This window comes from Meriones unguiculatus, chromosome 4 (assembly GCF_030254825.1).
Source record: "Meriones unguiculatus strain TT.TT164.6M chromosome 4, Bangor_MerUng_6.1, whole genome shotgun sequence".
Taxonomy (NCBI): domain Eukaryota; kingdom Metazoa; phylum Chordata; class Mammalia; order Rodentia; family Muridae; genus Meriones; species Meriones unguiculatus.
Genome location: NC_083352.1, coordinates 126,573,890 through 126,598,264, shown reverse-complemented (window position 1 = coordinate 126,598,264; position 24,375 = coordinate 126,573,890). Strand labels below are relative to the sequence as shown.

The 24,375-nt window shown below is 46.1% G+C and overlaps 3 protein-coding genes across 3 annotated transcripts; 2 read left to right on the top strand and 1 right to left on the bottom strand.

The window, feature by feature from the left end:
* Nucleotides 1-1,983: 1,983 nt before the first annotated feature.
* LOC132653542 (beta-defensin 122-like) lies at nucleotides 1,984-8,009 on the top strand. The gene is made up of 2 exons (XM_060381327.1): nucleotides 1,984-2,041; nucleotides 7,746-8,009. The coding sequence occupies exons 1-2, from the start codon at nucleotides 1,984-1,986 to the stop codon at nucleotides 7,976-7,978; spliced, it is 291 nt and encodes a 96-aa protein (XP_060237310.1). The 3' UTR covers nucleotides 7,979-8,009.
* A 5,432-nt stretch (nucleotides 8,010-13,441) lies between these two features.
* Nucleotides 13,442-15,407, top strand: LOC110562358 (defensin beta 118). The gene is made up of 2 exons (XM_021659072.1): nucleotides 13,442-13,499; nucleotides 15,088-15,407. The coding sequence occupies exons 1-2, from the start codon at nucleotides 13,442-13,444 to the stop codon at nucleotides 15,405-15,407; spliced, it is 378 nt and encodes a 125-aa protein (XP_021514747.1).
* Nucleotides 15,408-17,690: 2,283 nt separating this feature from the next.
* LOC110562361 (beta-defensin 19-like) lies at nucleotides 17,691-22,841 on the bottom strand. Its single transcript, XM_021659074.1, has 2 exons — nucleotides 22,784-22,841; nucleotides 17,691-17,839 (listed from the first exon to the last, which is right to left on the bottom strand). The coding sequence occupies exons 1-2, from the start codon at nucleotides 22,839-22,841 to the stop codon at nucleotides 17,691-17,693; spliced, it is 207 nt and encodes a 68-aa protein (XP_021514749.1).
* Between the last annotated feature and the right edge of the window lie 1,534 nt (nucleotides 22,842-24,375).

The following is a 24,375-nucleotide window of genomic DNA, read 5'->3' as shown; positions in this document are numbered from 1 at the left end:
ATCCAATAAGATACAACCTCAGGATCTTCCACTTTAAATAGAGGCAATGAGTGTTGTCTCAGTTGCTCATAACCAAGGCAGCTTATGGGCAGGAAGGTTTGTTTGGGGCTTATGGTTCCAGCAGGTTAGAGTCCATCACTAGCATGGCAGGGAAGGGGAGAGGCAGGTTAGCACTGTGGCTGGGGCTGGAAGCTGAGCGCTCACACCTTGATCCACAAACTCAGGACAGAGAGTGAACTGTGCGGCTTTGAAACCTCAACGCCCTTCTCCAATGGTGTACTGCCTCTAGCGAGGTCGTGCCTCTTCAGTCACCCACACGGCTCTATCAGCTAGGACCAAACATTCAAACTGAGTCGCTGTGGGACTTCTGATTCAAACCGTCAGGAATGTATACAATGGAAACTGTAAAACCCTGAAGAAAGAGAGTGAAGAAGATACAAAAATTGGGAGGACACTACCTGCTCATGCTGTGGGTAAAGAAACATCGTTAAAAGGGCCCACACTGCTGGTGTGGATGAGAATAACTGTCACAGGTCTATGTGCTTGCACACTCAGTCCTCAGCTGGTGGCACTGTTTGGGAAATTTAGGAGGTGTGGCCTTACCGGAGGAAGCATAGCATGGAGTTGGGGGTGGAGGCTAACTTTGAGAGCTTATGGTCCGTCCTACCTGTAGTTGGCTCTCTCTGCTTTGTGCTTATGGTAATGGTGAAAGACATGCTTGTGGTAAAGAATGAAAGCTCTCAGCATCCTGCTCTAGCCGCCATATCTGCCCGCTGCTGGGCCTCCCTGCCCTGATAGTGATGGAGCTCTAAGTCCAAATAACTATTCCATCTCTAACTTGCATTGGACACGATTTTTTTTTTATCATGGCGACAGAAAAGTAACTAATGACTACCCAGAGTGGCCTATGTATTCAATGAATCCCCACCGAAGTTTCAATGCCATTGCTCACAAGAAGAAGAAAAAGCCAAAAATTTGCACGGAAACACACATACGTAGTACGTATGTACATCAAGGCCATCTTGAAGAAGAAGAGCAAAGCAAGACGCTTCAAAACATGTTATTACCTGATTCCAAAATATGCTACAAAGCTGTCGCAATCAAAACAGCCCAGTACTGGTATGAAAACAGACCCACAGAACCATAGAACAGAACACAGAGCAGAGCAGTAAGGCCTTTCTCCAACAGCGTGATCACATATGTCTTCCGCAAAGTCCCAGAGAACGCGCAGCTGGTGAGAGATTAGTCTCTTGAACCAGCTGTGCTGGAAAAGCGCATGCAGAGGAGAAACAGCTGACCTCATGGAGAGTAGAGTTCACCAGCGGTCATGGTGAGGGGGCCGGAGGAGCTGGAGAAAGGTTGGCCTTGGGGAATTCAGGTATAGCTTCAGGAAACTGTCCAATATTGCCTAAAAATATGTTCATTCGTGTCATTAAAATATTCTTTGGGGAGGCACCTGCAGCTGACATCTCTAGCCCACAAAGAATCTTCAGCTGACCCCACGCATCGTCTCACGTGTTGACGTGTAACGAGAGGCTGTGATGGAAGCCTCTCCACACTCTGTGCACGAAAAGGAAGCTGTCCTAGCATGAAATGTAATGGCGTTGTGTTAAAAATGCTTAATCTTGGCAGCATATACTCAACATTTTGGTGGGCACGTGATCTTCCTTGCTGTTTCTAGAATTAGGATGCTGTTTTAGCACACAGACAACTGAAAACATGACTCTGTGTAAACTTCCACGGTGTCCCTAACTCTCTCTCATTCTTCTGCCTTCCCTTCAAGCACCTAGAATACTGTCTTGAGTAGTGGACAATCAAAACTGCTGTTGGCCAAGAACCAATGCTCTTTATACTTCTCTTTGCATCATTCCATATCCGTGGCTCACTCTCTGGACTCCACCCCATGGAAGCAAATAAAACCTGAGTCCAGAGCCCCACCACAGAATGTTCTAGACTCTTGGGTGTGCTACATCCTCAAGGATCATGAAATACTTGCACCTGACTCTTTTGGTATTTCTTATCCTGTTCCAGCTGTTTTCAGGTAAGCACGACCAAGGAAATGGATGACAGTTAGGTTTGGAGACTTGCTGGTGGGAGGTTTGATATCCTTCCATTCATTGTGGGCAGGGTCCTCTGGGGGTGGTCCTCTGCTGCACTGCTTCACCTGCGTGGAATGATTGGGAGTGTATCTGGCCAGCATCCCCGGGGCCATGGGATCAGGCAGGGTGTCTTTTGAGAAGTCCAATGATCCCTGCCAAGGGGCTGTCTTACTTCAGCAATTTTCCCAGTCTCCATCGATGGTGAGTCCTGAAGCCTTCCTTAGACGTTAAGTCTGTTATCGCTTCCTTTCCAGACCTGTTTCCTGGTCTGGAAAGTGGCCACAGAGCAGTCATGTGGACGAAAATGTAGACCTCACTGCTTTTTCTCAGCCATGAAAGTCTGTCGGTTAATGATTTACACTATGATTAATAAACAAATGGTCAGAGTTATGAAATTACATACAGGCTTGGATGTTTTTGTTTGTTTGTTTGTTTTTTGTTTTTGTTTTTGTTTTTTTAGAAAAAAGATGCTTTCCCCTTTCTGGTGTGTGGAAACCTTTTCTTTGTGCGTATAAAAGTCCACATAAATATGGATGCGAGTGCAGTTCCTTTTAGATGAGATGTAATTGCATTACATTTGTTTCAAAAAATACTTATCTTGGCAGCATATACTCAACATTTTGGTTGGCACACGGATACCTTCCTTGATGTTTCTAGAATTAGTATGCTATTTTAGCACACAGATAACTGAAAGTGTATGCATCTATTTTCTATTGGGGGTGAAATCAAGCATTCCCAGGTCTTTCACAAAACAAACAAAAAACTACAACTGAGTTTTGCACACTTGGACAAAAATTTCTAAATAATTTTCTAGAAGTCAGCTTACTAGGTTATGATCTCAGTTTTTCTGAGTTTTTTTTTTTTTTTTTTTTTTTTTTTTTTTTTTGGAGTCTCCTTTGAGCCACATGTATCTGGAAGAAGTCATTCCCTTCTTAGGGCAAAGGGGCTTTAGAAGACCTGAAAAGGCATTCTTTGCACAAACTTACAAACTTGTAAAAATGTTGCTAAAGCAACTTTCCGTTGTAGCTGGTGTGAATGAAAAGGAAAGACTCTGAATTGATCAGGCAAGAACTGTGTGATCCAGTGAGGTGGCCAGCTCCACTGCCGTTCACATGGGGAGCTTGAGGAAGATGGTGTCCAGCTTCTGGGATTGTACAGGTTTGCCACACGAATATAAAGAGGAAGAATTCAAAGAAACAAGGAAGCCACCCAGAAGGGCATTGGGATTCATGGCATGCAAGACTGATAAATTATTTATTGCTCTTTAGTTGACTTAGAAAGGGTTATGGATGCAGCTTGAGGCTCTGAATACAACCCACAATGGCAAAAAGAGAGAAAAGGCGTCTAGAGAGTGAGAGAATGAATGTCTTAATTCCATATAAATTTTAGATAATCAACACCGGTAGGGAGGGGACAGCCAGCTCTCAGTGAAGAGAAGGGCAATGGATGTGAGCACACGTCTCACTTACCTCGAATGAGATACAATAATTTACAAGTTTCAAACGTCACTGAGGGTAGATGCTTCAAGCCACAGGGCAGAATTCTTACCTGTTTAACAGCAGGATTCATAGTTCTTCATCCTATCCACAAAGAAATGTTTTCCAGCACCAAAACTCCACCCCAGAGCCTTGGGCATGCTCTAACACTGAGCTATACCTCCAGTCTTCAACCCAGTAAAGCACACTGACAATCTGACCAGTGCATTTTAAAGTGTCAACTTGTCAAGCGTGAACTGTCATCAACAAATATTCTTTATGAGCAACAAAAATAACCCAAATTTTAGGCCACAGAGAAAGCCTCTTTAAACGATGGTATGGCAATCGTATTCATCACCACAGTAAATAAAACTAATAATAACGGAAGCATAAAGAACACATTACTTAAAAAAGAAAAAAAATGTTGACAAATAAACCCTGAGCTAAAAAAGAAATCATAATCACTAACAAGCCTCCCAAGAAGGTGGGAAGTTGGAAGGTGATTCCCTGACCACAAGGAGGGTGTGAAGAAGAGCTACATAGCAAATAGTGTGGGCACAGCAGCCAGGAGGCTTTTGCTTAATCTTTTCTTATTTATTTCTTTGCTTGCTTGCTTTCTTGTTTATTTTGCAGTGTAACCAGAGGTATTAGAGGACAGGACAAGAATACCTTGGTGGGGGAGGAATATTATTAACTAGGAGAGGTTCCCAAAGACACTCTTGTTTTTTGTTTCTGTTTTTGTTTTTTGAGACAGGGTTTCTTTGTGTAGCCCTGGCTGTCCTGGGCTCATTTTGTAGACCAGGCTGGCCTTTAACTCACAGAGATCTGCCTACCCCTGCCTCCCCGAGTGCTGGGATTACAGATGTGTGCCACTGTGCCTGGCCAAAGACACTCTTAAGTGCTAGCTACATGAACAGTCTCTCTTTGATGGTCCAGCCAGCTGTGCACCAATGACTATGCATAATTCTGGAAATCTGTTATGCTTCCATTAAAAGTCATTTTTTGGCTTTCGTGATATTCTAGTGACTGTCCAGCCTGCTGTACTTCAAGATGTACTCACTAAACTATGATTGTTATTTTCTTAAAATCAGTTTTCAAAGCTCAATAGGAATTCTCATTTCTTTTTGCTTTGTTTTTTTTAATTTGTTTTTTAAATTCTTTATTAATTACACTTTATTCACTTTGTATCCCGCTCGTGGTTCCCTCCCTCCTCCTGTCCCAATCCATCCCTTCCTCCACCCTCTGCATGCATGCCCCTCCCCAAGTGCACTGATAGGGGAGGTCATCTTTTCCTTCCTTCTGATCCTAGTCAATTAGGTCTCATCAGGAGTGGCTGCATTGTCTTCTTCTGTGGCCTGGTAATGCTGCTTCCCCCTCAGGGGGAGGTAATAAAGAGCAGGCCAATCAGTTCATGTCAGAGACAGTTGAGACAAGGTTTTTCTATGTAGTCCTGGATGGCCTAGAACTCACTACATAGACCAGGCTGGCCTTACAGAGGTCCATCTGCCTCTGCCTCCTAAATGCTAGGATTAAAGGCACAAGTTCATGTATCTACTAGATTTGTGCTTAGCATAATTACATACTTTTTTTTTCTAGATGTCTCTTTTTACTTGTTTTCACCCTGATACTTAAATGACATTTTAAATTAAAATTATGTATGTGGTTCCTCTTAAAGTACATAAGGCAGTAAATGAGGGAGGTAATTTTTATTAGTTTTTTGAGAATCTTCACAGTATATTTTGATCATATTCACTTCCCTAATACCCTCCAGATCCCCCTTCCCTACCTACTCATCTTTGTGGACTCCTTTCAAATATAGTATCTGCTGTATAGCCCTGCTGTATAGGCTCAAACTCTAGATCCTTCTGCGTTTAGAGGTGTGTACCACCATACCTGCTGATGAATAGAAGCCATTGCTGATTAAGTACTTGACTGAGTTCCCAGAAGTCAGTTTTCCAAACCCTGTAAATCTTTAGCCATGAGAGAGAAAAATAAAACTTTTGGATTTCATGTCATTCTAGCCAGGACAGAACAACAGACAACAAATGTGAGGCTGTGGGGAAAGGGAACCCGCACACACCGACGGTGGGAAGACACACCAGAGCAGTCAGAATGGGAACCGGCACAAAGGGTCCCCAAAAACCTAAAAAGACACAATATGTGACCCCGCTGTACTGCTTCTGGGTGAAAAGCCGAAGGGCTCTACAGCCATACCTGCGATGTTTAACGCAGAGTTGTTCAAAACAGCCAGTTTTTAGAGTCCGCTTGGCTCTTTGTCAGAAGGTAAGGTGTGGCGGATACGGGCATGGCGGGATTTGAGTCAACCGTTAAGGAATCCAGTTACATCATTTCCCACAAAATGGTTGGAATCATATTAAGCAAAATAAGCCACACACACACACACACACACACACACACACACACACACACACAAAACAAACAAACAGAAAAACAGTATCACATGTTTTCTCTCACTCGTGGTTCTTAGAATTCTTCCCAGGTGCCTAAGCCATTTCTCTTGGTCTGTAGATTGTATGACAGCTGCAGGGAAGCCAAGGGAAGGGAGGAGACCATGGAGAGAGGGAATGAAAGGGGGACTACGGAGAGGGCATGGAGTGGTTACACACAGCCAGAGGACACAATCACCCGGGACACATCACCTGTGTGAAAGCAGCAGGCTGTACGTGGACAGACGCCTCTGTGGCTCGGGGAAACTCTGTGGTTAATAACCTAGCATCCAGTCAACACCCAGATGCAGCAAATGGTCGATGCTGTTGGGTGTATTTCCTGATTCATTTATTTCATTTTTCTTAATTAAAATGTGTTTCATTAGAAAGCCCATTTAGGTCCACTTAACCATCAATGGGCAGACTTCTAGATTTGTTTGTTTTATTTTAGGCATCTGGCCGTTTTGTCTGCGTGTACCCATGTGTCCCGCTTGAGTGCCCAGTGCCTGCAGAGAGCATCAGATCCCCTGGAGCTAGAGTTACTCATAGCTGGGAGTCACAGTGTGACTGCTGGGAACTAGTACTTTTAAATTAAAAGGCTTCTCTCTAGCCCAACAACAGACAGATTTTGAAAGGTGAATCCAAAGCTCTGTAGGAGCAGGTCCCAGCAATCTTTGATTTAGTGAGCGAGTCCACAGGGCATTTTGTGACACTGTGAGTTGAAGTTAGGATCAATGCATGATTTCGTACAGCTGTGTTTCTGTGGTCTCCCATGCTGATTTCATTGTATTGCCGTAAGATGCTTTATCAAGCTATGATTGATAGATGGGAGCTGCAAGTATTTAATGTGTGCTAGTAGATGGACTTGGAGGTGAATATAGGCTCATTACTGCATACTGTCTTGCTTACTTATATATTGCTGAGAAGAGATACTATGACCAAGGCAACTTATATAGAGAAGAGTTTATTAGGGGCTTACAGTGTCAGAGGGTGAGTCTATGATACCATCAGGGCAAGACCATGGCAGCAGGCAGACAGGCGTCGTGCTGGAGCTAGAACTGAGAGTTCTCACGTTGAGACAACAGCCATGAAGAGAAAGAGGCTGAGACAGCAACCATGAAGGGAAAGAGGTTAACTGGGAATGGCGTCGTCTTTTTCAGCCTCAGAGACCACCCCCGGTGATACCCCTCCTCCAGCCAGGCCACATGTCCTGATATTTCCCAAACAGTCCCACCAACTGGGAACCAAGCATTCAAATACACCAGCCTATGGGGGACCATTTCCGTTCAAACCAACCACAGTACCATAAACCCAGTCATTGTGTCCAAGAGCTTCCTTCTTCCTGAAGCAAAGGTTATTAATACATTTCTGACAATTGCAGAGCCTGTTGGAGTCGGAGTCCTGTAACTGTGGAATAATAAGCCTGATTATAATTCAGCCAGCACAGAGTGGAGTTGGCCTGCTGTGTGCCTCATCTACACGACCACATGGCTGCTTATCAAGCCATCTCAGTTCCCGCTAGCTAGTGAATTCCTTTGGCATTGATGATAAGATCTTTGAGAACATGGCGTAACCCAACCTTTCGTTGCTTTCCTTGCATAATCTCCTTTAGTGAGTCCAGGGCTGTTGTGGAGATAATTGTGGCACTGGCCCAGTGGTTCCTTTGGATAAGCCTCCGTATTTTGAATTAGCAGCCTTCCTTTCTTCACTTACTTTACTTTCAGTCTGCAGGTGCCGCAAAGCTTGCTGGGTCATAAGAGGACACTGCAGGGAACGCTGCAAATCTGGGGAACGGGTGAAAAAGCCATGCAACAATGGGGACTACTGCTGCACTGCAAGCAAGATGGACCCTCGGCCACAGGCGCCTGTAAAAACGTTTGGTCATAATTTCAAAGACTATCCCAAATCTATGCCAGTGATATTCGTCAGTAACTACGATGAGTTAGCGTTCACCTGAAAATAATTTGGTCCTCTGCAGAGGGGGCGTTGCCAGCTCAAGGGTACATTAAACATATGACCTCCTCTCCGCAGTCTCTCATCTCTGCTCTCGTGGGGCTGGCGGCGACACTGAGGTAGCAAAAGCATGGGAAGCACCCAGTGCTAAACGTTCCAACAGCTGGATGGAAGCAGGAAACGGTCAGCATTCCAGGGACGTTTCCTCAGATAGAAACACCAAATTGTTTCGCTCACGATGGTTTTTCATTTCTTCTGGGTCTCCTTGCTGGTGCCCTATGTCTGTGGCTCCGTGTTCTCCATCCAAGTGTCTGCCTTCAGAAAGGCCACAGGGAGCCTCTGAGAACTCTCGTGTGTTGGTTTGCCTTCTAGTTCAATGTAGGTAACTCCCTGCTGAGTGCTTGTTGTGGTCCCCTCAGCTACGAGGAGCCTGGGAGTTCTTGTCAAAACACGGAAAATACCCCTAATTCGCCCATCCTGTGTATCACTAGCTTCCCTTTTACCCTAAGGGAAAAATGTTCTGCCCGAGGGAAACAGGGATGAAAGTACTTCTGCCTACTTTGCTGAAGTAAAATGGGCCAGGGAATATGTAAGTGGCAGAATTCTTGGCTAGCCTGTGTGAGACTCTCTGTTCAGCCTTTTCTCTCCCCTCTACTCCTGTGTGTGTGTGTTGGAGAGGGAAATAGACAGACAGACTGACAAACATGCTGGAAGATCATACAAAATGTCTTTCCCCCTCATTAATAAATGATTCAGGAAAACAGGAGATAGATACGAACAAATGCAGTTGTAATGTAAGGCACAATTATAGAGATATGCATATAGACGCCTAAGAATGCCTCAGGACGGAATTCGACCTTTGCATCACATCACTTACAAAGATCAGCAGCACACAGGTTAAGCATTGACTCGAAATTACAAAATTACTGCAAGGAAACATGGCAGAAAAACAGTCACTAGTCTAGGCTGCCATGCTTTAAATTTTACTCAAAGTCTCAGGAAACAGAAGCAAAAATAATAGACGGAGGGCACCACATCAGAGTCAGTGCTTCTGTACAGCTCAGGGAACACCAGAAACCTGAGGCTATAAGCTACAGACAGAGAGAATGCATCTGCGCCCATGTACAGAATAAGAAGAGATAGATCTCAGAATAGAAAAGACTGAACTCTATAGAAAGAAAACAACAGATATGGACGTTAAGCTGGAAAGGACTCTCAACAGACATTTCTGTAAAAACACATACAAGTGGCCAACAGGTATGTGAAAAAAAAATGCCTCCAAATCAGCCAAGGAATACAAGTTAAACCACACTGAGCTATTACTGGCACGTGTTGAAATGGCTAATGTCAAAAGGAAAACATATATACTGGAAGGAAATAGGCAAATTCCTCATACTACAGCTGCGAACGTAAATTAGGATGCCCATTACAGAAAACAGTCATATAGAAGTTGGGAGGGGGGTTGACAAAAAACAAAACTAAAACTAAAAGTCAAATTGCTGAATGATCCAACAATCCAGCTTCTCAGTATTTATCCGCTGGCTGATTTAAACTCCGCACACTCCACTAAGAGACTGGCTGGATAAAACTGCCGAAAGCAAATTTGATCTTTCCCGCTTAACTGGACCTTCAACAAGACGAGGTGAGTACTTACAGTGGGAAAGACAAGGCAGCTGAGTACAAGCAGCATCTCCCCAGAAGATGCCTAAAAAAGAGCATCCCCAAACCAGCAAAATGTCAAGAGAGCGCAGCTATGGGGTCGAGAGGGGCTGGCAGGGTTTAACAACTGTCAGGTTCAGTTCTGCCTAGTGCTAAAATCATCTCTGTTGAGGCATCGTTGCACCTGCTGACGGATTCCCCAAGCACCCTCTGAGGTGTAGAACAGAAGCCAAGGATTTCAGTAGGGATATGTCACCCAAGCATCACTCCAGCCAATTCTGCAGATCCAGTGAAAAGTGAATCAGAACAAAGAAAACCCCTCACTTTCACTCTGGGTTTTCACTCTTGTGGGTCCTGATGCCAAAGCCCGTGAGGTTGTTGTTTACATTGGGGGGGGATCGGTGAGCTCTGGCTGGTGAGCTGGCTCAGTGGGTAGAGGTGCTCCCTGGCAAGGCTAAGGACTTGAGTCTGATGCCTGGATCTCAGATAAAGATGGAAAGAGAGGGCTGGCTTTACAGAGTGGTCTCAGACTTTCACATGCACACATGCACACATGCACCCGGACATCATCCATCCCTCTTTTTCTTCGTCCTTCCTTCCCTCCCCTCCCCCACTAATAATAAACTATTAAAAAATAAACTCCATAAGACTCTAGAATCTGTTCCATACGTATCCTGCAGGTTATGCTTAAAGAAATTAACAGTATCATATTCTTCTGACACGGAGGTTGTCTCCAGAGGACAGTCTTTGCCACCCTCACTCTGCATGCTGAGCCCTGACCCTCGTGGTCCAGCAGCCCTAGGGACTCATGGAATGGGTCTCAAGAGAAAAGCCATCAGTTTAGAAGGCTGGATCTTAGGCTGTCACGAGGAAAGCTTTCAGGCAAACTGGCTGGCTTCTGGACCACAGAGATTCCAAATTTCTACTTCACCTGATTCTACATACCTCTTGAGTGTCAGGTCTCATACTTCACCAAAGCTTGGTGTTCTTTTTCTTTTTTTTTTAATTAAATTTTTATTATTTACATTAATTACATTTTATTCACTTTGTATCCCAGCTGTACCCCCTCCTTCCCATGCCCCTCCCTAAGTCCACTGATAGGGGAAGTCCTCCTCCCCTTCCTTCTGACCCTAGCTTATCAGCTGCCATGGGCTACATCTGAGCAGGGGTTCTAGGTTATCTCCATGAATGGATCTTGGTTGGAGAATCAGTCTCAGAAAAGACCCCTGTGCCCAGATATTTTGGTTCTGTTGCTCTCCTCGTGGAGCTCCTGTCCTCTCCAGGTCTTACTATCTCTCCCTTCTTTTATATGATTCCCTACACTCTGCTCAAAGTTTGGTTATGAATCTCAGCATCTGCTTTGATACACTGCTGGGTAGAGTCTTTCAGAGGCCGTCTGTGGTAGGCTACTGTCCTGTTTCTTGTTTTTTCTTTCCATCCCATTTGTCTTTTTGAGTGAGGATTGATCATCTTACTCAGGGTCCTCCTTCTTGCTAAGCTTCTTTAGGTGTACAGATGTTAGTATGTTAATTCTATCTTATAGGTCTAGTATTCATTTATAAGTGAGTATATATCGTGTGTGTCTTTCTGCTTCTGGGATACCGCACTCAGGATGATATTTTCTAGATTCCACCATTTGTCTTCAATTTTCATGATTCCCTTGTTTTAAATTGCTGAGTAGTATTTCATTGTGTAAATGTACTACAATTTCTGTATACATTCCTTCATTGATGGACATCTGGGTTGTTTCCAGCTTCTGGCTATTACAAATAAAGCTGCTATGAACAAGATTGAACAAATGTTCTTGTGTACTTGAGCATATTTTGGATATATGCCTAGGAGTGGTATAGCTGGATCTCAGGGAAACACTATTCTTAATTGCCCGGGAAAGCCAAAGCTTGGTTTTCATGTGATAAAATTGAGTTGGTGTGTTAAAGCTTACACTGACAGTGTACGAACGTCAGAACTAAGAGTTGCATGTTTTATGGACTGAACTAGCCCCAGATCTCATCAACTGTGCAATTAAATCTGAAATCTGGGGGCTGGAGAGATGGTGCAGCTGTTAGGACCACTAGCTGCTTTTAAAAGAAGCCACAGTTCCCAGAACCTGTTTTCAGGGGGTCACTATCGCCTATAACTCCAACTCCTGATCTGACGCCCTCTTTTGGCTGCCTCAGGTACTGCACTCTTGTATACAAACCCCAACACAGACATTCACAAAACAACAACAACAACAAAATCTTCTCATTAAATCTGGAGTCTGATTTTTAACAAGTGTGGCCCTCAATTTATAGGAAATAAAAGATTTTACTGAGCCTCCAATACTGCTCTGCTGAAAGATCCCAGCCCTGGCTGCCAGGGTTTCCTGTGGGCTTTCAAACAGCATCTCCCCACAGTCTCTATGGTCATCTTTTCTACTGCAACCATTGAGGTGGCTGGACTCGTTTTGGACTCGAAGCATTTGATTCTGTAATTCACTCCCAAGCCACCAAGGTCACAATTGAATTAATGATAGGGTCACTGACTACAATGAATTACCCACTTAACACTCTTCCACTGGCAGGAAGTTCAGCACTGTCTTCAAACCCAAGAGCAGCACGAACCCAGCTTCCACCCCCACAGCTTTATAGGAAAACACAGAGCCAGAGAGGAAGGACTAAAGACGAGGTTGGGCAACCTGGAAGCTTAGACAAGTGTTCTGTGTCCTACAGGTCTATCTAGACGCTTGGGTCTCTGCAGAGAATGCCCAGACCTCCAGTGCCCCCACGTAGGTACCCGGGTCAGCAGTAACACCCCAGTCACCGTGAGTACCCTTGCCGGAGGCAATTCTTGGCAACAGTGGCTAACTCTCGCCACTATACAGTGAACTCCTCACACTCTAGCGTGAGTCAACTCTACCATCAAGTTACACTGTTGGAATGTAAGTAAGCGCTTCAGTGTCTGTACTAACACATGTTCATTACCTTTAGTTTCCATACACCTTCACTGAGCTCATGCTTCGTGTCTCAGGGTCCTTGTCCCTACCCGTAGCAACCTTATAGTCTAATGCAGAGAGACACTGATAAGGAGAGAACTTCTTGGTGGGCGTCGGGGTGGGGGTTTGAGACAGGGTTTATGTGTGTATGGCTGGCTGTCCTAGAACTTGCCCTGTAGACCATGCTGGCCTCGAACTCAGAGCTCCATCTGCCTTGGCCTCCCAACTGCTTCTGCTGTTGGCTCTTCCTGTCCTTGCTCTTCTCTCCCAAATGATCCCAGGTAACAGAACCCAGGGAAGTGACCACAGTGAAGGGCTCGTGGTCCCTGGCCTGTGGGGCCCAGTGTGCAGCTGTTCTCCCTCACACAACCAGCACACCTTTCTCACGGAGACTGTGTCTCTGATAAGGGTAGGATGGAGGAGGAAAAGGTGTACGCCACCACCACCCGGCTGGAGGAGAGTCTTGAGAGCAGACTGCAGACTTAGTCTAGAGTGCGGGGGACTGAGGGCAAGGGGTGGAGCCCTGCCAAGAGGGCTGGAGAAGCTAAGGTGGAGTCCTCATGTGCGTTTTCCTTCTCTGGACTCCCAAACACGTCCTCAGGGCCTGTGACTTACAAGGTTCCCATGTGCTCTGAGGGCCTGTCTCAGATGCTCAGTCCGCACACCAGCCAGCAGGCTGATGTCTTGCTTGGGTACGCTTTTACATCTCTCTCTGGCTCAATGCACATTCCTCTGCCCCCCACTACAGAAAGGCCAATAAAACTCTTGGCCAGAGTCACACTGTACCCAGTGTCCTGGATGCCTAGCTCTTCCGCCTCCTACTTCCTGAGAAGCATGAGGCTTCTGCTGCTGGCTCTTCCTGTCCTTGCTCTTCTGCCCCAAGTGATCCCAGGTAACAGAACCCAGGGAAGTGACCACAATGAAGGGCTCGTGGTCACCGGCCTGTGGGGCCCAGAGCGTGGCTGTTTTCCCTCACACACACCTTTCTCACGGAGACTGTTTCTCTGACAAGGGTAGGTTGGAGGAGGGTCAGGTCATCCTCAGGGCAGTTTGCACGACCGGAGTTCCCCTCTCGCCATGGTTCCACCTAAGGAACAGGGCTAGCCTTGCACCCGTGTCCGTTTTATTCCCCGCTTGCACAGCTCTTGAAACAGCCACCCAAAGTCGCTAGCCCAGTGGAGTCTCCACTTTTTCAAAGTTTTGTTACTGCTTTTGAGGAGGGTCTTCGTCTTCCCACGTTCTGGAGTTTGGTGACTGAAATATCTGCAGAGGTGTTACATGGGTGGACAGAGATGGCTTTCTTTCTCCCTTGTGCCCTGAAAGTCTAGGGCTTGATAGCCACTGCTTTAAAAAAGTTACCCAAAGGTATGGCCAGAACCCTGATGCTACTGCTCTCCAAAACCTGCATCCTCCCTACTGGCAAAGATCACTCAAGGCAGATTTCAGAATATGGGAAGCTCCTTACAGTGACCCACATATTTGTCTCATTAAAAAAAAAAAACAAAAACACCTAAATATACTATCCCCATGGTTACACAGCATTTTTGTTTCAGTTAATATTTTCTGGCCACCTACAAGTCTGCCTCGTTCTTTACAAACTTATAAAATTCTACTGTAATAAAAACTATGGCCAGGAACAGTGGTACATACCTTAACACCAAGTGCTTGGGAGGCAGAGGCAGGTGGATCTCTATGAGTTCCAGGCCAACCTGGTCTACAGAGTGAGTTCCAGGACGGCCAAGGCTACATAGTGAGGACTTTCTTGTTTTGTTTTGTCTTTTTTTAAACAAACAAACAAAAAGAAAGAAAAAAAATGAAACAAAACCCAAACCAAAAACCTATCAATTCATTCAAGTCATTTGCCAAGTTCTGAAATCTGCCTTGAGTGATCTGTGTAAGATCAGAGGGTTCAGGTTTTCTGAACTCAGTCACAGTCGTGAGGGGAATTTCTTTCTTTTTTTATGTAATTGTTTACATTTATTTACTTACTTATTTTTTATTTGGGGGGGAGGAGAGCACGTGTATGTGTCTCTGTGTGTTTTATAATACATGAGTGAGATCAGAGTTAAAAAACTTGGAGTCAGTCCTTTCCTTCCACTGATGAAAGTCTTAGGGTCAAACCCAAGTCCATGAGGCTTAGAGCCAAGCACCATGTAATCATTTCACCAGCCCCAGGTGGGCTTCTTGAAACGGGTAACTTGACACAGGTCAGGGAGCTTGTAATGACTGTCTCCAATGCCTTATAAGTAGCAAGTTTACTTTCATTGATGAATGATAGATCACACTTTGAGAAAAGCTTAGACACAGGCAAGGAAGAGGTCAGGAAATGTTACTTTAAGAAGTTCGATATTATCAAGCTGCAGCAAGGAGTCTGACAGCTGTCCTCCTGCTCTGGGCCTGCTGTTATTTGTGGAATGCCAAATCCATAGCCACCTTGCAAGAGTAACTTAAAATCATTGGTCTCTCCTTTGATCATTTAGCCTATGGTGGTGAGAAAAAATGCCTGAGCAAATCGGGGCACTGCAGGAAAAAATGCAACTATGGAGAAATGATTCAGGAAGCATGTAAAAATCATCGTGTCTGCTGTGTCCCAGACACCAGGCACCGCAAGCAAAAGGCCTTTATCGCTTCAACCACGGAGCCAACCTCTACGACGGAGTACGATCTGCCCTCAGACTTCATGGATGTTCTTAGCATGATGCCAGATTCAGGCAACTTAGCCGGGATAGATGACGGAGTGACAAAGACACCCGGGAGGTGGCTGGGAAGCTCTGTCCCCAGAATTTATGATAGCTCATGACTTCTCAGATGTCACTTGTTCATATCCCAAGAAAGATGGACTATGTTGCATATATAAGGCACTGAAAGACCTATGATGCACACCCACCCCTCTGATTGTGTAATTCTAGATAAACACCCCTGTGTGAGACATCACAGTGTTTCCAGTGGCAAAGTCTCTGATGTTCCTTAAATGCCGGGGTCACTCCAGACCACAGCAGTGTTCTTTTCCCGAGTGCTTCCTTGCTGGTGATCTGTGTGCAAGCTGAAGCGCTTGAGGAAGAATTAATTTCCACACTGGCATTTCCTCTGTCCTTCTGTCTGTCTGATGAGAGTTTTGGAGATACCAGAGCACTTCCCTCCAGACGAAAGCCCATGTGGGCAAAATAAAAATCCTAAACCTTTGCATTTACAACACTATCCATTAGGATGTAAATGCTTGCTCCAGGGGCTAAAGAGAGGGCATTCAAGTGCCCTTATTCCCTTCAGGCCCTAGCTAGGGACTTTTCACAACTATTTCCACTGAGGAGGTCAGATCTATGTTCTTCCTGAAACATAAGTCTGGAGAAGGCACTTTCTCTGGATCTTTGGCTCTGTTGTATGAGGGGACAGGGGGTGGCATGGAAGAGAAGAGAAAAGATCAGAGGATAGAGCCATCACTCAGTGTGACTTTCCCCACACAAACGCATGGCCAGCCAGCAGAGCAAAGGGTCCTTTGCTTATGCAGCTACTGGGGATTGTCTTGGGGACAGATGTAGAAATGGGTTGGTGATGGTGTGTGCACTGTGGTGAGCTCAGAGCCCACTGAAATGCCATTGCAAAGCAAAATGCCATCAGGGAGTATTAGTTTTCAAAGGGGAGTTTGCTCAAGAAACTTCCCATTGAAGAGGCTGTAGAAATAGCAACCTTTTCCTAGGAAAGTAGAGGTTTTAATTCTCCAAACAGAGACATAACCCCAGAGGATTGCAAAGAACCAGCTAACAGAAAGTGAATCCTCCTAGATAACGGGAAGGCAGCCGTGGTGGAAGTGCTACCTAGAGGCAAAGTTCTGAAAGTTTAAAAGAGTCAATCTAATAGTGGCTGGACCATAACCAGCTCCCTAGAGCAAGCTAGGCCAAAGCCAAGTGTACTGAGTCAGCATAGTCAGAGAAGCAGAGAAAGACAAATCTTTTGGTAGCTACTCTCCCACTGACTAGAATTAAAGAGAGAGAAACAAGACGTTAGCAGGAAGTAATACATAAAAGGAAAATATTATGTCTGGCAAGATGGTTCAGTGGGTAAAGGGCATTTCTCTGAAAGCATGATGATCTGAGTTCAATCCCCAGAACCCACATAAACGTGGCAGAAAAGAACTAATTATACAGAGTTGTCCTCTGACCCCTACATGAGCCTGATGGGCTTCCCTCACACAGACACAAATCATAGACACCCACAATAAGAATGAGTTATTTTTAAATATAGGTTTGTTTGTTGTTGTTTTTTAAAGCTGGGTGGTAGTGGTGCACACCTTTAATCCCAGAGGCAGGCGGATCTCTATGAATTCAAGGCCAACCTTGTCTACAGAGAAACTTCCAGAAGAGTCAAGGCTACACAGAGAGACTTTGTCTTGAAAAACATATATATGTGTGTATGCGTGTGTGTGTGTGTGTGTGTGTGTGTGTGTGTGTGTATGTGTATGTATGTATTAAGCCCTCTAAGAATGAGAAGAGCTTAGCAATCATGGAGGAGGGGGTGTGTTACTAAAATTCCTTCTGCAATTACCCCAAGCCAATTCCAGCATCACAACTTGAAGCCATGGCCAGACAACCTACTCTGAGTCTACCGTCTCTGCTTAGAAGCTCTTCCAGGCTTAACCAACTAGGCCTGCAAGACTACACACCTCTCCCATCCTGCCTGCTCTGGTACTCCCCTCCCCAGTTCCACATGGCAGAGATTGTCATGGCTCATCCCAGACCCCAAACCTCTCCTTCTCCCCTCCCCTCCCCCTCCCTGGCTTCCACCGTACCCTCTCACATTCAGTGGCTGCTCAGGGCTCCTCTCTGAAAGTCACTCAGGTGCCCATACCCTTCTCCAGCAGTATTCAGATTGGGAGAGACCTCACCATGCAAAACCCGATTTTGCACTGTACCCAGTGGAGGAAAGACAAATACGCATGTAGAGGCATGCGTTTTAATACAGAGGTAGACAGCAAAGATGGCTTCCCTGGAAGTTTCTGCATGGTGGTCACCAGCTTTCACATTTGTTTTGTTTTTGTTTGGTGTGTGTTTTTTTTGGCCAGCATTTCTCATAAGACCAGTTAGTGTCTTCATTTACCACCCGTAAGGCTGATCCTCACGTAGGGCTGGAGGCAGCATCTCTGGTAATTTCTACAGTAGAAGTAGGGCTGTTCATCCTTCTTGCAGGAAGGCCTACAGAATCCTAGGTCAGCCATGCATGGAAGGGGAGAATTTTTGCCTGGTTAAAAAAAAAAAAGAATAATGATAATTAATTTCTGCTTACTAGTGCCACAGACTGGGGGAGATAGGAGCACAGAAAAACACCTAATGGTTGACAGTGAGTACCACAGCCAGTGAGACAGTTCCTCTGTCCTGCTGGGTTCAGGGCAAGGCTCTGGACGTCAGTATGGTGAACACAGGAGGATACCAGCACAAAAACAGACAGAGAGGTGGGTGGGAAAGATCAGAGGGCTCATACGCAAGCCCACACAGCTAGGGACACCTAATCTTGGCAAAGAGTCACAAACACATGCTGGGAGGAGGAGGCTTATTCAGTAGCTGGTGCTGGCAACCCTGAATGTGAGGCTGCAGGCAGGCAAACTAGATCTGCAGCTCCCATGCTGAACAAAAGTCCTCTCCAAGCAGATCAGGGGCCTTGATTCAAAACTAGAAACACTGGAAGTGCTAGGAGAAAGTGCTTCAGGATATAGGCACAGAAATTTTCTCAGTCGACTCTAACTGCCCAAGAAGTGACTCCAAGAATTTACAAATGAGGTTAAATTAAATTAAAAAGCTTCCTACAGCAAAAGAAACTATCGGTAGAGCGGCTAAGAGAAAGAGGGAACAGTATTTTCATCTAAACCTCAAACAGAGGATTACTATCTAGAATATATAAAGAATGGCAAAAAACCAAACTATAGGGCCTGAAGAGATGGCTCAGTGGTCAAGAGCATTGGCTATTCCAGAGAACCTAGGTTTGCTTTTTCAGCACCCACATGGCTGTTCATAACTGTCTGTAGCTCCAGCTCCAGGGCACTCCAAATCACCATCTGGCTTCCATGGGCATGGGAAAACATGCAAGCCAAACACCCACACATACAAAATAAAAGAAACATTAAAAAAAAAAAAAACCGGACACCCCATCCTTTCAGCCCCAGACAGGTGGGAACCACTGCACTCACTTTTAAACCAGAGTAGGCTGTAAGAAATGTTTCATTTTTTCCCCATCACTGTTTCAGAGTGGAAAATAAACCATTACTCTGTAAAATAACTTAAATTTTATGTTGAAATAAAATCAACTCCTCTGCTACTCTAAACGAAGATGAAGAAGAAGAAGAAGAAAAAGAAGAAAAAGAAGAAGAAGAAGAAGAAGAAGAAGAAGAAGAAGAAGAAGAAGAAGAAGAAGAAGAAGAAGAAGAAGAAGAAACAGACACCAAAGAGTAAAATTGCCAATCAATAAATAGGCCAATGAGCTGACAAGACATATATCAAAAGAAGAAACACATATGGCCAAGAAGTCTCTTTGAAAGTATTTGATATCTGTAGCCATAAGGGAAATGTGGGAGGAGAACCCTTGTCCACTGTTTGCAAGAATGTAATGGGCGCAGGCCTGTGGAAATCAACCTGGAGGTTTCTGAAGCAGCTAAAAACAGAGCTACCACACGAGCCACATACATACCTGGTATATACCCAAAGGACCATGCAGCACTTCCACGGCCACCAGGCTCCACAGTGCCACTGGAGGACACGTGGAAGAGAGGGTGCACCTCCCAACTAGGGTGCCATCGAAGGACAAAAACTTAGGAGCTGGGACCTCCAAGTGCACTTCCGCTGCCCCTAGTTATGTGTGTGCACCTGTGTGTGTGATATGCGGAAGCCAGACGCCAACCTTGGCTGTTATCAGAAACCGTCTACTTTGCTTTTTGAGATAGGGTCTCCCAGTGGAGCCTGACCTGGGTAAGTTGGGCTGAAATACTTGGCAAGAACCCCAGGGATCCTCTTGTCACTGTCCTTCCAACACTGAGAAGACGACTCACTCCAGCATGATCAGCTCTCTGTGGCCCTTGGGAATCCCAAGTCAGGTCCTCAAGCTTGTGCACTGAGCATTTAACCACTAAGCCACCTCTCTGGCCCCCACACAGGCCTTATTAAAACATCCTGGTTAAAACCACGAGCTCAAGGGCTGGAGAGAAGGCTCAGTGGTTCAGCGCATTTGCTGCTCTTGCAGAGGACTGAGGTTCAGTTCTCAGCACTCATATGGTGCCTTATAACCATCCATAACTCCAGTTCTAGGGGACCGGGTCCCCTTTTCTGAGCTCTGTGGGCACCAAGCATGCACATGGTTACATATACACATGAGGCAAAACACTCAGACACACACACACACAAATTTGAAAAATGAGCTCATGACAGCATGTGATCCAAGCTCGGCCTTGGCTCCTGAAAACAGAACATGATTGACTCTTCTCCAGCTGCCTACTGGTACAATCCCAGAGTTCATGGGTGAACCTAGGGAACAGCCCGTGTTCTGGAAGTAGCCTCAAGGGAGCCTTGGACAGACAGCACCAGACCCTACTGATCAAAGCACAAGCCTGAAGGCAGGGTGAGAGTCACTGGACCAGTATTTTCTCACTCTGTGGGAGGGGCTCAGAGGAAGCCCAGAGCAGAGGCAGGATCACGAACAGGAGGTAACTTGGTGCCTCTTTCTCTAGGATAGTCTCTGCCTATATCACAGTCAAGTTCTGCCTTGATGGCATGTGTCATGCTTCTGGAGTCCCCAGGTCCTTCACCTCATCCTTAGAAGCATAGCTCAGGAGTGAGCAACCACACTGTAGAAATGACGCCCCCAAGACCAGGATTTGAAGACAGCCACAGATTCCACATCAGGATCCTTAATTCCCCGATTTCTAGTCTCACCCGTGTTGATTTATCCACCCCAATGATGTAGATTCTGTCCCTTGGCTCCCCCTGCCAGAGACTTCCGCTTCCTGGGCCTGCAGAAACTGAGGAGGGACTCAGACGACATACCTGAGCCCTTAGACCCCTGCTCTGTGCCCCTTTAATTCCTACTGTAACCCTGAGCTACATGATGCTGTCTGTTGTCTGGCCTTTCCAAAACGAGATGCTGAACTCTGGCAGACTTGTAAGCTGGGCCCATTAGTGGTAAGAGGCAGAGCTGGGATGGGTGAGTGTGTGCAGAAATCTGTGAGAGAATGCTAAAAAAAGTGAGTAGTGAACAGGTTGGTCTATGACTGAATAAACGGTAGGTACTTTTCATATTTTGAAACTTTCTGGCCCCCGAGGCTATGAGCGATTAGGCATTAATGAAGCTATTTCAGCTGATGGCCCTAGAAATCCAAAGATTTAGGTTCCACTCAGCCCTGCCCATCTTTGACCCATTTTCTCTCAAGACGAACCACCCACCCCTGCACCCTCAGCTTTCGTTTGTCTCAACAGCTGCTCCTGGGGCTGGCGGGTGATACCACCTTCAACAATGTGCTCCCCACCTGACTACCAGGATCCAGTCCTGACGGCTTCTTTCTGCTGCCTCTGAACTCCATGACAGACAGACAGACAGACAGACGAAACACTCAATTCTGTGAACTTTAATGTGGGGTGGGGACTAACGGACGAGAAGCCACATCTGTTTCTATCCATAGAGGGATCTTTTTTTCTTTTTATGGACTTTTAAGGGCATCGTAGCACTGGTCCAGTCAAGGACTCCATCAATAACCTCAGCGGGGATTGTTAAGTAACGTTCTGGGACACAGCAGCGTTTGCGATTTTGGCAGCGTATGACACTGTCTTCACCATCCTTGCACACCACCCGGCAGTGTCCGTCCTTCCAACATTCATCTTTGGGGCATAGGAACAATTGTTAGGTGTGCATTGGTATTGCTCAAGGGACAGACAAGAAGCAGCAGAGCACAGGCGGGCAGGGGAGAAGCAGCCACATAGTTGGTGAGCCGTGCTGATTTGGGTCCCCAGAGAGTCGAGTGGGCCTGAGAGGGAGAGCATAGAGGTGACTGATCTTGGAAAGCTTTCAGGAAATCTCTCCTTTGTTTTTGATATGGAGTCTCAGCTCCTGGCCTGAAACTTAGTTATGTAGAGCAGGCTGGCCTTGAACTTACAGAAGTTTGCCGGTCTCTGCCTCCAGTGCTGGGATTAAAGGTGAGCGCCACCACATCCAGCCAAGAAAAGTTCTTTTCGGAGTATCTCCCCAGCCACCATCCTGGCCACCCCCAACTTCCTAGCACTTACTTCCTCCAGAATTGATATGTGTGAGCCTGGGAATGGTAGGAACAGCACAGCACGTGCTGCCACTGTGGACAGAAGAGCTCACTCCATCATGGTGCTCACCGGAAGCCCATTAACAGCTGGTGACAGGAGCCAGCAAGCCCCAGCCGCAGCCACGGCCCAGTGTCCAGTCCCCCTTGATCTCATACTCACCTAATTTAAACTCGAGACCCAGCCAAGCCTCCTGCCTCAGCACACTCAGTGATCCCAGTGGCCTCACTCCAAGCCAAACCCAAACTTGATCAAGTCACCAGCCCAGTGCCAAGCAGCTGCCCGCCACCAAGCTGAATCCAAGTACCCTGCACACCAGGTGCTTGTCCCTTCCCCCACCCATGCCCAGCCATCAAATGCCAGCAGCAGCCCTACTCAACCAAGTCTCACCCCTCTCCGTGTCGCTCCAAGCTGTCAGGAAAACCAGGCCGTCACTTTCAGTCCGTGCTGTGGCTCTGTCTGTCACCCCAGGCCCTGAAGGCTCCCTCATCGAGAACCAGCCCTAGCCAAATCCCCAACCAGAACCCAACCCTTCACTCTTCAACCCTCTCCCAAGTTCCCACCAGAATGCAACTCTTGCCCAAAGGTACCAGACCACACCCCCAAACGTCTCTTATGCAGCCACTTAGCAAAAGAGATTGAGAGAGAGACAGACAGAGAGAGAGAGAGAGAGAGAGAAAGAGACAGAGAGATAGAGAGAAAGACAGAGACAGACAGAGAGACACACAGAGAAACACATGCAGAGAGAAATAGAGCACAGTATGAATGACAGGATCTTGAGGAAGCTTCCGAAGCTGTGTGAAAGCTGAAAAGCCTCGGGTGTCGCCCCATTGAGAATGAAAGAAAGGAAAGAAATCCAGAGACAGGAACTGGATCCTAAAAGAACCCAAGGTACCTGCCATCACCAGTTCTGTTGCCACAGATATGGCAAGAAGCAGAAGCAACAGCTTCATGGCGGCAAGAACTAGACTGAAGATGGTAGCAGCTGCAGAGGACAAGATCAGTGTTCCCTAGGGAAGGGATGAGCCTCCTTTTATCAGTAGGCCGTGGGCGGGCACTTAGAACAAGGGGGATTTGTACAAGGTCAGCGCAACCAAAGGACAGTACGTGGCACACACAAAAAAGAGGGAGTGTGGGAAAGCAGCTGGCACCTACGCCAGACATGGCTTCCCTCTGGGGGAGCACAGGAGTGAATGAAAACTGTGGACTTTTGAGACCTATGATTAGTTCATTTATTAGACATGAATACGTGTCAATGGACGTTAAAGTTTGAGGAGTTATTGGTACTTAGCTTTTTTCTCTCTCTTTCTGTCTCTCTTTCACATACAACCATATGTCTCATGAAATCTTGAACCTTCTAGCACATTCCACACCAAGGCGTCAGCCTACGTTTCCCTCTGCAAGGCCTCCAAGCTTCCTTGGACAACTGCTGGCTACCTGTCACTTCAGGTGTCTCTGGTGGGTGTCAGGCCTTTCCTTGTGGCCTTCATCGGTTCATATGAGATTTTCACATCTCTCATATGAATTTCATCTTCGTGTTTCTCACTGAACTGCCAGGAACCTGTCTGGAGTTATGGCCTTCAGATGATCATGTGCTAGAAGCTTCTCAGTGTCGGGAGGGGGTAGAGCCTTTAACAGGGAGGGCCACCTAGAGCTGGGCAGATGGCTCCATGGGTAAAATATTTGTTGTGTAAAAGTGAAGACTTGAGTTTGAATCCCCAACACTCACAAAACCAACCAACCAACAAACCAACACACTCAGTATCAAACATCTGTAATCCAAGAGGGGGAAAGCCAAGACATGGTTGACCCTATGGCTCCCTGGCTAGCTAGGCTAGGCAAATCAGTGCATTCCAGGTTCAGCAAGAGACCTTGTCTTAAAAGGAGAGCAACTGGGAAAGATACCACACACTCACACACGCACACATGCTCACTCACTCACTCACTCACTCACTCACTCACATACTCAAGAGATTCATAGCTGGAAATCTGGACTCTTGTTAGATCCCAAGAAAGTGGGTTGTTGTAACAAGAATGAGCTTGACCGCTGGTCATCTCTGGCTTCCTGCTTTGACATGTGGTCTTCTCCACTGGGATGCCACCCAGCAGGTGACCTTTGGTGAGGAGGGTGAGATTCATATTTGTGCTGAACCGTGGTGTGTGTGTGTGTGTGTGTGTGTGTGTGTGTGTGTGTAAATTTTACACAAGTATGTATGCTCACGTGGTAATATTTAGGTATTTCTTGTGGTTTACATATGTACTGGATATGGGTGTGAATGTTTATATTGTCAAGTAGTTTGTGTGGAGACACAGAGTTGGTGGTTAAGTAGGTGTTTGCAGATACCCCTCTGTCCTCAGACCTACACAAATAGTGTCCACCTCAGTTCTCTCTATATCCCATCACTGGACACTGGCAATGTCTTGGGAATTTTCCTTCTGAGCTGGAGATGTGGGACAGAGCTAGGAGGAGAGGCTAAAGGAGGCGTG

Coding starts and splice junctions, on each gene's coding strand:
- LOC132653542 (XM_060381327.1), top strand. CDS start 1,984: ATGAAATACTTGCACCTGACTCTTTTGGTATTTCTTATCCTGTTCCAG. Junction 2,042..7,745: donor CCTGTTCCAGCTGTTTTCAG/GTAAGCACGACC, acceptor CTTTACTTTCAG/TCTGCAGGTGCCGCAAAGCT.
- LOC110562358 (XM_021659072.1), top strand. CDS start 13,442: ATGAGGCTTCTGCTGCTGGCTCTTCCTGTCCTTGCTCTTCTGCCCCAA. Junction 13,500..15,087: donor TCTGCCCCAAGTGATCCCAG/GTAACAGAACCC, acceptor TTGATCATTTAG/CCTATGGTGGTGAGAAAAAA.
- LOC110562361 (XM_021659074.1), bottom strand. CDS start 22,841: ATGAAGCTGTTGCTTCTGCTTCTTGCCATATCTGTGGCAACAGAACTG. Junction 17,840..22,783: donor AACAGAACTGGTGATGGCAG/GTACCTTGGGTT, acceptor TTTTTTAACCAG/GCAAAAATTCTCCCCTTCCA.